General features: G+C 44.3%; 1 protein-coding gene across 5 annotated transcripts in view; it reads left to right on the forward strand.

Annotated features, from left to right (window-relative positions):
- The window catches only part of LOC111959939 (leucine-rich repeat and calponin homology domain-containing protein 1), a 93,382-nt gene that overhangs the window by 44,400 nt on the left and 35,834 nt on the right, over window positions 1-13,148 (forward strand). For all 5 annotated transcript variants that reach the window (XM_070437610.1, XM_070437611.1, XM_070437607.1 and 2 more), the window contains exons 3-8: window positions 3,260-3,386; window positions 3,868-3,973; window positions 5,784-5,920; window positions 6,083-6,213; window positions 11,765-11,852; window positions 12,501-12,606. In XM_070437610.1, coding sequence (XP_070293711.1) covers window positions 3,260-3,386; window positions 3,868-3,973; window positions 5,784-5,920; window positions 6,083-6,213; window positions 11,765-11,852; window positions 12,501-12,606 — 695 coding nt within the window. The remainder of the gene's footprint in view (window positions 1-3,259; window positions 3,387-3,867; window positions 3,974-5,783; window positions 5,921-6,082; window positions 6,214-11,764; window positions 11,853-12,500; window positions 12,607-13,148) is intronic.

Below are 13,148 nucleotides of genomic sequence, written 5' to 3' on the forward strand. Positions count from 1 at the left end.
TGTGTCTGAGTATAATGTGATGTGAGTGCCCCGGTGACAGCACCAGGGGATGTGTTTTACACCACTAGACAGGAATGTTATTGGATGCCATGGAGACACCGACAGATAGTCTCATTTAAATGTGTAGCTTTTCATATCGCAGTCAAAACAGGAAATAGAGAACGCTCTCCATGTCTGCACCAGGAACACGTAAAAATGACTGCTTTATTTTTAGGATCGTCCTGTTACTGGCCTGTATCATGGTGGAAAGAGAATGAAAGCTCTTTGTTGTCTAGATCAGTGTTTCCCAACCAGGGGTACTAGGACAACCAGGGATACTAGGACCACTAGGGGTACTAGGACAACCAGGGGTACTAGGACACTAGGGGTACTAGGACAACAGGGGTACTAGGACAACAGGGGTACTAGGACAACCAGGGGTACTAGGAAACCAGGGGTACTAGGACAACCAGGGATACTAGGACCACTAGGGGTACTAGGACCACTAGGACGGGTACTAGGACCCTAGGTACTAGGAACCAGGGGTACTAGAGCCACTACGGGTTACTAGGACACATAGGGTACTAGAACGCACTAGGGGTACTAAGACAACCAGGGGTACTGGACACTAGGGTACTTGGACCACCAGGGGTACTAGGACCACTAGGGGTACTTGGACCACTATGGGTACTAGGACCACCAGGGGTACTAGGACCACTATGGGTACTAGGACCACTATGGGTACTAGGACCACCAGGGGTACTAGGGCAACCAGGGGTACTAGGGCAACCAGGGGTACTAGGACCACTAGGGGTACTTGGACCACTATGGGTACTAGGACCACCAGGGGTACTAGGACCACTAGGGGTACTTGGACCACTAGGGGTACTTGAACCACCAGGGGTACTTGGACCACCAGGGGTACTAGGGCAACCAGGGGTACTAGGACCACTAGGGGTACTTGGACCACCAGGGGTACTAGGACCACTATGGGTACTAGGACCACCAGGGGTACTAGGACCACTAGGGGTACTAGGACCACTAGGGGTACTTGGACCACCAGGGGTACTTGGACCACCAGGGGTACTTGCCCTATCCACACAGGATACTTGAGAAGACTCAAGAGACCATAGGTCTACTTCAGGGATATCCCCCGGGAAGAGCAAAGTTCAGTTGGTGGTACAGTAACTACAGTATCTAGACCACTAGTGTAGATAGAGCTTTGGCACATGTGAAAAAACAGCAACCTTATTTTGAAGTTGTCTAGGAAATGAGATGAAGGCTGTTTGGAGCTGCCAGCTGTTGTTATCATGTTGTGTCATGGAGTTTGCTGATTTCTATTGCTGCGTTTTAGAGTGACGTTCTTTCATCCTGTTAGCTTTTATTTAGGCAGTCAGCTTTTACTGTGAACTATTGTAATGCTAGCTTGTTGCTCTATTGTGTTAGCTTGTGCTGTTGTGCTAGCTGCAGTGCAGTGTAGTGGGAGTGTAGTGTGTGCTCCTTATGATTGTGTTTTTGCCTAGTGATGTGATGTGGTTCTTGTGTGGTCCTAGCTGACAGCTCCTAGCTCCTCTCTCTTGGCCTGTGTGTTGTTATGTTACTACTCCACAGGGGGTTCCATTCCGTTAACACAGTTAGCTAACGCTAGCTAATGCTGTTTTGAATGAAAACGATTTTTACCTACACACTGAAGAAGGCTGCAAAGTTGAAACGTCACTATGTACACTATGAAGTAAGCTTTATCTTTTTGAGTGCAGACCCATCACACTTAGCTAACATTATTGGATTCAGCCAGTGTTGTCTATACATTCTCATTCCGTCTGTAATCTCTTGGATCAGAGACGGAGACAGTGTTTGACATCTCTGGCTTTGTGGAGCCTTTGGCAAGCCCCTGGACTGCACAGTGATACAGCTAGATCTGATGCAACACTACAACACATGCATGCGAACTTGAAATCAATGCAGGCACAGCACGCAAACATACACACACAGGACCCAAGCACAGACACACGCACACAACCACACACAACACACACACACACACACACACACACGACACATCACACACACACACACACACACACACACACACACACACACACACACACACACACACACAGGAACCCACTGTGTGTGTGGGAACAGCTGGATAAACTCAATTTGATTTCATTTCCGTAATATTCCTGCCAGTGCTGAGTCAGAGGAGTTTCGCAGCCTCATGGTTTTGCATGTGTGTGTCTCTGTGTGTATGTGTCAATGGGTTGGTTCTTCTATCCTTGTGGGGACCTAAAGTTTAGGGTTAGGGTTTAGGGAAAGTAGGATTCTGAATGTAAATCAATTTTTGGTCTCCACGAGGATAGAAAAACAAAGCGCATGTTTGTGTGTGTACCGATGGGTCATTTCCAGGATCATTTGTAGCCTTTGTTGTGGAGTGGAGAACTTATTTTCTCTGGGGTCATCTGTAAACCACTCTGCTCATACTCTGCTCTGTCAATGTTAAAAGGCCTCTCTCCCAGCCACTGACCCCCTGCCGYGTGCTGGCTAACTGTAGCTGTAAGCCGGAGACAGAACACCAGAAGCCTGTTTTATGAGAGGTTTAAACTGTTTGGAGGTGTTCTGCTCTGTTTATGAAAGGATTTGGATTGTTTTAAAGCATTTTGGCTAACTGCTAGTGTAAGCCAGGGAGGGAACACCACAATCCTGTTTTTATTAAGGGTTTTTGGAGGGTTTGGGGGCTGTTTTGTCATGCTGGACTGAACTAGATTGAGATTCAGGTTGTGTGTGTTTATGTTTTGCATAAGTACAGTACAGTGCTGGGAGAGGACGTGTTTATGGGAAAGCTAATGAGTAGTTTGTCCCCATAGGGCATTCTGTTTCTTACACTACACTAGACACAAACAGTCATAAACACTGACTCATTGACTCGTGTAATGTAAATATGAATACCATTATGCAACACATTGTTACAATGCAGATAGTGCTCTTTGCCTTCTCCCTCTTAAGTTGAATTGGTTTATAAAATATTAAAATGTCTATTTTCCTATGTAAACAAAAGCTGCTTAACAAGTCTTCCTCCCATTGGATATATCCATGAATAAGGTCCAACACACATCTCATCTGACACCTTTATTGAAGTTTCCATCCACATGGATCTTTGTCAGCTCTAGATGGGTGACACTCTGGACATCCCATTCATCTCTCTCTGATCTGCATCTCTCAGTGTCAGTCGTCATGCTGTCCCAGGCTGTGTGTAATAATATATAGCTGTGTGTATTCACAGTCGGAACCAGCTGTGTGCTCTGCCAGCCTGCCTGTGTGGGTTGCCCCTACGAGTCCTCAATGCCAGCAACAACAAGCTGGTGTGTATACCTGAGGCCATCGGTCAGCTCAGGAGCCTCATGGAGCTGGTAAGACTTTCTCTCTCTCTCCCTCTAAATGCAAGTGTCAGACTCAGCTCTTAGTTTCCTGTGTGAGTTCCTGGCCAAGCTTAGCCTTACGTAACTGTACTGTTCTTCACTGAGGGGTGAAATGAATGGAACCAGCCCTAATGGAGCAAGCGCTGCCTGCAAACAGGAAACAGGGGAGGAGTGGAGACTTTGTTTGACTCCATGTGAGGAGACAGGCTAGACCAGTGGAATAGGAAGCAGTGTGGCTGTAATAGGGATGTGTCATGAGCCACATAAACCCCTTACCATAGCTTCTGTACACCAGGGGTGACCAACCATCCTCCTGGAGAGCTACTGGGTTTACAGACCAGACCTTCTCTAACACACCTGATTCTACTAATCTGCTGCTCATCATTACCTTGATTAGTTACCAAAATCCTGCACACGCACCAGAAAGTGATATATGTGTTTGAGTTAACGCTGTGCGTTGTGCCCCCTACAGGATGTGAGCTGTAATGAGATCACTGCTCTGCCCCGTCACATCGGCCGACTCAAGGCCCTCCGAGAACTCAACGTCCGCAGGAACCTGCTCTGTGTCCTTCCTGAAGGTGAGTTTAACCTCTGTTCACAAGAGGTTAAACTCTTGTGAACAGGAAAACTTCCACAGGTGCGTCTAGAAAATATCAATCTACTCCATGCTGTATTGCAAGCCCAGCCAAATAAGAGCCAGACAGATCTACAATAACTGTGTCTGTGTCTAAGACAGATTTATGGTGTCTATGATCCAGTCTCCAGGTATGTCTCATGGCCCAGGGGTATTGAGCAGTACTAATCTTTGTGAGTTGAGATGTCTAGCAGAGCAGTGTTTCCCAACTCCAGTCCTTAAGTACCTCCAACAGCACACATTTTTGTTGTAGCCCTGGACAATCAGCTCATTGAGGGCTTGATGATAGGTTGACAAGTTGAATCAGGTGTGCCTGTCCGGGGCTACAACAAAAAGGTGTGCTGTTGGGGGTACTGAAGGACTGGAGTTGGGAAACACTGCTATAGAATAAAATACATATGTGACAGGAGAGCTCTCTAAGTCCCAGAGATGCCGCCCATCGTCTGTCAGAACCTGGCAACCTCTCGTTGTCTGAATGGTGGACGAGTATTATTCTGAACATTCTTCCTACATATTTTCCCCGGCTGCGTCTCTGTTGTAGATTTACAGTCTGTGATTTCTGATCATGCTGCAGATGCTCCATCTATCCTCTCTGGGTTTGATTGATGAGCTTGGATCTGGCCAGGCGGCTCGACTCCCATGGGTGGAGGACAGGAGTGGAGACAGGGCATTGGACGAGAGCCCTGGGGAGGATGGGGGATGTTGGGAAATATAGTTTTAGATTGTTTGTTGAACTTTTGGGGCATCACTCCTTAAATGTATTTTGGAGAGACCCCCTTCCTGGGCCATCAAAGCACAAAATGATTGTAGTTGACCTGCCAAAAAGTCTTTCTTTGTTGTTTTTGTTGTTGTTACCTATACAGTAGGTGATATGGATTATGAAAATATTGTTGAGATTTCCCCCTTGTTATACTGAATGATGGTAAAAAAAATCCCTCATAGAAGTTATTCTAAGGGGTGACCTTGAGGGAAGAGGACGTAAGAGACTTTCTCATTTCAGCTAATTAAGAGAAGTAGTGTACTCTGCTGGTTGGTTTTAAAAATAATATTTGGGGCTCTCCTTCATGGCCTCCCAGCTAAGATTATCTCTGTCGTCTCAGAGGGATTTTAATTTGAAAAGGTTGTCAGAGAGATAAAGTCATAATTGTTTTGCTTGAATTACGACCTCTTGGGGAATGTGTTGCTGGCACAGAATTGCTGAGACTCTCTCGCTCTGTCTTTGTTACTATTTCTCTGTTACTCTCTCTCACTCTTTCTCACTCTCTGTCATTGACCTCTCACTGTCTATTTTCTCTATCTATCTGATTTCAGGAATACTTTGTCCCATTTTTCCCATAAAATGCATGTGATACGACAAAGCTACACCAGTTACACCCAGCCTAATAGCTGCTATTTATTTTATCAGTATTTTCCAATGTAAGTCTGTGGTTTTCTTCTGTTTCCTAACATTGTCTCTTCTCTCATATTGACTGGGTCATAGTGGTTTGTGCTGAGCTTAGCGCCTAGGATACGTTCCTCCAGTTTATTTTTAACTTTTGGCAAGGTCCACGTTAGCTGAACTTTGGCATTGAGGGAGTCTTGAAGTATCAGGGCTGCCTCTGCTGGGCTCTGTGGGTTTTTAGTGGGGAAAAGTTTGGTCTGATGATCCCAGTGCACAAACAAACACACACACACACACACACACACACACACACACACACACACACAACAACAATTACTCCTCTAACTCTAGGGACTGTGTGTTCGTCCCTCAGACTTGGCGGAGCTTCCCCTGGTGAAGTTTGACTTTTCCTGTAACAAGGTGTCTACCATCCCAGTGAGCTACAGGAAGATGGCCCAGCTCCAGAACCTACAGCTGGAGAACAACCCCCTACAGAGCCCCCCTGCACAGGTCGGTCTGGGGCTACGGCTGTCTCCACAGCTTGGCATGACATACGGAGCAATGGAATATAGCATTCATCATACGTCTCTGTGTTCTGCTATTTGTGTACCTTCTACTTTTGTATCTGTCATCTACTTGCTCTAATTCACCCACTGATGATCTGTTTTCTAGATCTGCATGAAAGGCAAAGTTCACATATTTAAGTACCTGAGCATCGAGGCATGTCGAAGTGACAAGATGCCTGATTCTCTCTACCTGCCTGTCATGGAGCGCCTCAGCCTATCACGACCCGCCACCGGCAGGTGAGTTGCTATGCCAACCCTAACGGAGGCAACTGTTAGTGCTGGGCTGGTTCAAAAGCCCGCACACACTTTGGCTCTCCAGGACCACTGATTTACCACTGTGTATTGTGCCAGATTCTCCATCAGACCTGGGTTCAAATACTATTTCAAGTGTCTCAATTACTTTCATATACATTTGAAGTAGGTATTCAGATATATTTTATTTGAAAAGACAGGTAGTTGAACATTAAAATGTATTTGGAAATGCACTTTGAAAGTATATTGAAATACTCAAATACACTGACGCATATACACTCCCATGCATTTAACCCAGGTGTTTGAAAATAGTATTTGAAATAAGTAGTTGAAGATTCTGTCAAATACAATTTGTCAGACTATTTGGTTTTTACAAATAACCATTCAACTAACCATGAACTAATACACCAGATAAAACTTAGTTTTTCAATTTAAATGATTATACAAAAGTCTTGCAACTAATATAATGTTATATATATGGGGGATACAACCATCCCAGCTCTGCAGATTTTGTTGCGAAGAAACAGAATCATTAGATCATTTGTTTTGGTACTGTCCATATGTAGCTTGTTTGTGGTCGCAGGTTCAAGAATGGCAGAAGAATTGCAACATTTACCCGGAGCTAACTCTGCAAATAGCACTGCTGGGTGATTTAAAAAGTCATAGTCATTCGATTAATAATATAATAATACTCTTAGCAAAAAAAATTATCTTTAATTTACAATATGTAGAATCTATGAGATAGAAAGGTTCAGAACTTTTGTGAAACATCACAGCACAGTTGAAAAAGATATGGCAAATAGAAATCAAAACTCGATGGTCTTCAGAGATGGGAGGGGTTGAGTGGAGCTGAAGGATGGGACTACAAACAAACAAAAGATAACAATTGTAAACTATACTGTGTCAGTAAAATGTATATAGTATGTAAAAGCTGGAAGTAGAAGATTAGATGACTAAGAGTTGTTGTGCATTAGTTTACTCCAATTAGGGGATGGATGGTAGGGTTAGGGGTAAATAATAATGGAAAATATATATAAAAAATGTACAGCACCAGTCAAAAGTTTGGACACAGCATCTCATTACAGGGTTTCTCTTTATTTTTTACTATTTTCTACATTGTAGAATAATAGTGAAGACATCAACACATATGGAATCATGTACTAACCAAAAAAGTGTAAAACAAATCAAAATATATTGTATATTTGAGATTCTTCATAGTAGCCATCCTTTGCCTTGATGACAGCTTTGCACACTCTTGGCATTCTCTCAACCAGCTTCACCTGGAACGCTTTTCCAACAGTCTTGAAGGAGTTCCCACATATGCTGAGCACTTCTTGGCTGCTTTTCCTTCACTCTGCAGTCCAACTCATCCTAAACTATCTCAATTGGATTGAGTTCGGGTGATTGGGGAGGCCAGGTCATCTGATGCAGCACTCCATCACTCTCCTTCTTGGTCAAATAGCCCTTACACAGCCTGTAGGTGTATTGGGTCATTGTCCTGTTGAAAAACAAATGATAGTCCCACTAAGAGAAAACAAGATGGGATGGCGTATCGCTGCAGAATGCTGTGGTAGCGATACTGGTTAAGTGTGCCTTCAATTCTAAATAAATGAAGGCCTGATTCACACAGTCTCCTCTGAACAGCTAATTTTGAGATGTGTCTGTTACTTGAACTCTGTGAAGCATTTATTTTGGCTGCAATCTGAGGTACGGTTAACTCTAATGAACTTATTCTCTGCAGCAGAGGTAACTCTGGGTCTTCCTGTCGTGGCCCTCATGAGAGCTAGTTTCATCGTAGCGATTGATGGTTGGGAGGCGAAGGTCGAGTCATGCCTCTTTCGAAACATGATCCGCCAAACCGCGCATCTTAACACCCGTCCACTTAACCCGGAAGCCAGCCGCACCAATGTGTCGGAGGAAACACTGAGTTCACCTGGCAGGCGCCCGGCCTACCACAAGGAGTCGCTAGAGCGCGATGAGCCAAGTTAAGCCCCCCCCCAGCAAAACCCTCCCCTAACCTGGTCGATGCTGGGCCAATTGTGCGCCGCCCTATGGGTCTCCGAGTCACGGCCAGGTTTTGATACAGCCCGGGATCGAACCCGGTTGTGTAGTGACGTCTCAGACCGCTGCGCTACTCGGGAGGCCCCGAAGGTTTATATATATTTTTTTAACTGAAATTTCACATTTACATAAGTATTCAGACCCTTTACTCAGAACTTTGTTGAAGCACCTTTGGCAGCGATTACAGCCTCGAGTCCTCTTGGGTATGACGCTACAAGCTTGGCACACCTGTATTTGGGGAGTTTCACCCATTCTTCTCTGCAGATCCTCTCAAGCTCTGTCAGGTTGGATGGGGAGCATCGCTGCACAGCTAATTTCAGGACTCTCTAGAGATGTTTGATCGGGTTCAGGTCCGGGCTCTGGCTGGGCCACTCAAGGACATTCAGAGACTTGTCCTAAAGCCACTCCTGCATTGTCTTGGCTGTGTGCTTAGGGTCATTGTCCTGTTGGAAGTTCAACCTTCACCCCAGTCTGAGGTCCTGAGCACACTGGAGCAGGTTTTCATCAAGGATCTCTCTGTACTTTGCTCCGTTATTCTTTCCCTCGATCCTGACCAGTCTCCCAGTCCCTGCCACTGAAAAACATCCCCACAGCATGATGCTGCCACCACTATGCTTCACCGTGGGGATGGTGCCAGGTTTCCTCCAGACGTGACACTTGGCATTCAGGCCAAAGAGTTCTTAGTTTCAATCTTGGTTTCATCAGACCAGAGAATCTTGTTTTTCATGGTCTGAGAGTCATTAGGTGCCCTTTGGCAAACTTCAAGCGGGCTGTCATGTGCCTTTTTACTGAGGAGTGCCTGAGGAGTGCCTTTTTACACACTATCATAAAGGCCTGATTGGTGGAGTGCTGCGGAGATGGCTGTCCTTCTGGAAGGTTCTCCCATCTCCACAGAGGAACTCTGGAGCTCATTCAGAGTGACCATCGGGATCTTGGTCACCTCCCTGACCAAGGCCCTTCTCCCCCGATTGGTCAGTTTGGCCGGTGGTTCCAAACTTCTTCCATTTAAGAATTATGGAGGCCAATGTGTTCTTGGGGACCTTCAATGGTGCAGATATTTTTTGGTACCCTTCCCCAGGTCTGTGCCTCGACACAATCCTGTCTCGGAACACTATGGACAATTCCTTTGACCTCATGGCTTGGTTTTTGCTCTGACATGCACTGTGAACTGTGGGACCGTATATAGACAGGTGTGTGCCTTTCCAAATTATGTCCAATGAGTTGAATTTACCACAGGTGGACTCCAATCAATTTGTAGAAACATTTCAAGGATGATCAATGAAAACACAATGCAACTGAGCTCAATTTTGAGTCTCATAGGAAAGGGTCTGAATACTTATGTAAATAAGTTTACATTTTTAAAAACCTGTTTTTGCTTTGTTATTATGGGGTATTGTGTGTAGATTGATGAAGAAAAAGTTATTTCATCAATTTTAGAATAAGGCTGTAATGTAACAAAATGTGGAAAAAAGGGAGATGGTCTGAACACTTTCCGAATGCATTGTATATTTTATATATATGGTATATATTTACAAACAAATATATGGGGGATTGGAAATGATGCAGACAATTACATTGATGGAAGCTGATCTGCCCCCTAAAAAATACAAAATAATAAAAAAAAATAAACAAAACAATACATAATAATAATTACCATTCAAATACTCAAATAAAAGTACTTGTTTTGGGCTTTGTATTTGAAAATACTCCAATACACAGAAAAAGTTCTTTAAATACCAGATACCCAAATACAAATGTATTTGAACCCAGGTCTGTTTTCCATGTTAGTGCTGTGGCTGAGCCTTCCTCTCTGTGTGTATGAGAGTGTTTTGCAGGGAGGGAGGATCTTATGTTCTGTAATGTGTCTACTGAGGTATACAGTACTGCCTTCAAGATGCCTGACCGTTGTTTTCAAGGTAATCTTCTCATGTTCACATACGCTGATTTATGGACGTCTATATCTGGGTTGCATCCGGTTTACACGGACCAACATCACATGCGCACTAGCATTCAGCGTGCAAAGGGAGCAGCTTGAGCAGAGACGACGACATCACATCATCCAAATGCATGGCAGACATKGGATGAATATAAAATGTTAATATCTTCGGCTGTGGGTGATGGAAATGTTTTTTGCCTCATGACAATTATTTGAATAATTCAATGGATGGTTTGTGTACAAAGGTGATTATTACAAAGGTCTTATTAGGAATTGTCATATCTCCCTTCTCTTTGTGGCCATCAATGGAAGTTGTCTTTCTGGGCTGGGCATCAGTTAAATTGCAGTACCGAAAGCAAGACTGTAGGAGCAGTCGAAACCGTGCCTCTAGACTGGAAACCTGGGCCCTTGAATGTGCCCTTTTAATGCCAGCCCCCACCCCTATAACCCACCCCACTGCAACGCGTGGGCAGGAAAATGGTTCCTTTTGTCCGGGAGAGCTTAGAGACTCACATTCACATCCCTCTCACATACACACACTGGCAATAGAGGAAAAGAGCAGTGGAACTATTTATAATACAGCCATAGAGAGACCCACAGTACTGGAACCCAACAGACTTGTCCAGTGTTCCAGTAGAACTACATTCACATGGACTCTCTTATGACTGGTATATTACATTTACATTACATTTAAGTCATTTAGCAGACGCTCTTATCCAGAGCGACTTACAAATTGGTGCATTCACCTTATGATATCCAGTGGAACAACCACTTACAATAGTGCATCTAACTCTTTTAAGGGGGGGGGGGGGGGGTTAGAAGGATTACTTTATCCTATCCTAGGTATTCCTTAAAGAGGTGGGGTTTCAGGTGTCTCCGGAAGGTGGTGATTGACTCCGCTGACCTGGCGTCGTGAAGGGAGTTTGTTCCACCATGGGGTGCCAGAGCAGCGAACAGTTTTGACTGGTTCATTTATATTTTGATGATTCATTTATATTGAATGATGATAATGATTGAGAAGGTGTGAGGCCAGAATGGATAGATATGAATGAAGATAAGGACAGATATGCCATATGCTTCACAGTGATCAGTGAGCATGCTCCCTAGGGATGCAAATGTAGGTGCCTAGAAACAACGAGACGTGTTTGTGTTGTGTGTGTGTGTGCGTGCGTGCATCTGTGTGTGTGAGAAGTGTATCTCAGACCACATCACCGTTCATTTGTCTGGAGACTCCGTTAGTAGATCACTTCCCTTGAAGGTAGCTTCTGTGTTGTGTGTGTGTGTGTGTGTGTGTGGTATGTTGTGTGTGGTGTGTGTGAGAGTTTATGAGAGCATTTCTGATTGGTTTGGTTTTCGTGGGAAGGAGAGAGCGAGAGAAAAAGAGAGAGTGACAGTCCTGCTGTGTCTGTGTGATCGGAGCGATTAGACGCTGCTATCTGTCATTTTCTCCTCTTTCCTCTCTTCTCCGCGTGCCTTTTTACCTCCTGACCCTGACCATCCCATAATCCTTCTCTCTCACCCTCACCCCTCTCTTCTCAGCACGGAGGACATTGACCAGAATAAGAAACAGGACACTGACTCAGGAGTTGGCAGCGACAACGGGGACAAGAGACTGTCTGCCACCGAGGTAGGATGAAGGGGGTGTTTGTGTGTGGGTGTTCACTTGCATGCATGCATGCACACGCTTACACTCATGCATGCACATACTGTATGTGTGTAACATATGCATTGTGTATTCTATAGTATGCATTAACAAAAAAAAACAAACATTGTTTTTGTTTTGCGTCATAAGTTGAACGTTTAGAAATGTACATGAATGTAAGGTTATGCAAGAAAGAACACATCTGCCTGGTGATGTTGAATAGTCACCAGCTCTTCAAAGCCGCTCTGGACTCAGTTGAGCACACAGCCACAGCCTGATATCTTTCTATCATTTGTTTGTTCTTTTTTTCTTTCTTACTTTCATATACACTTGTTCACCATGACATCACTGTGTTTTGTGGTGATCAAAGTAATGAATAAGATGGATATTGTCAGGTATGACACGACAGTTCTCTAGAACGACGCGTTTGGGACGTGTTGTTGAAGAGAACCCAATTATGAGTATCTGTTCAGCAGTATGTTGAAATCTTTTTTTTGTAGCTGAAACATTTGGCTTATTCTGACTGAAATACATACGGTTACGTTGTAGCAGTTGTAGAGATGCTTTGATTTGGTTTCTGGAACAGAAATGTTTGCTAGTGTTTCTGGTAACTGAGCTGTGTGGATGTTTCAGCCTTCAGATGAGGACAGCTTGAGTCTCAATGTCCCCATGTCCCACATCACAGAGGAGGAGGGGCTAAGCAAAGACGACTCCAGCGAACACATCAGCGCTCTAACAGGTAAACCCCCCCCCAAACACACACACACACACACACACACAACACACACCACACACACACACACACACACACACACCACACACCACACACAACACACACACACACACACACACACACACACGCACATACAACACACCACTTTTTTGACACCACACTCCACAAAGCAAGTCCTGCAAGCTCTAGTTTTTATCTTATCTTGATTATTGTCCAGTCATATGGTCAAGTGCTTGCAAACGAAAGAGCTAGTTAAGCTGCAGCTGGCCCAGAGGGCTAATATGGCTGAGAGTTGAGGAAAGACTTGACTGCGTCACTTTTTGTTTTTATAATAAACATTAATGTGTTGGATATTCCAAATTGTTTGCATACTCAACTTACACAAAGTACTGACACACATACTTGCCCCACCAGACATGCTACCTGGGGTCCAGAACAAATTCATGAAAATGTACAGTAATATACAGAGCCATGAGTGCATGGAATTCCCTTCCATCTTATAAAGCACAAGTGAACAGCAAACCTGGTTTAAAAAACAAATAAAGCAA

The sequence above is a fragment of the Salvelinus sp. IW2-2015 genome, linkage group LG36 (genome assembly GCF_002910315.2).
Source record: "Salvelinus sp. IW2-2015 linkage group LG36, ASM291031v2, whole genome shotgun sequence".
In the NCBI taxonomy this organism is placed as follows: domain Eukaryota; kingdom Metazoa; phylum Chordata; class Actinopteri; order Salmoniformes; family Salmonidae; genus Salvelinus; species Salvelinus sp. IW2-2015.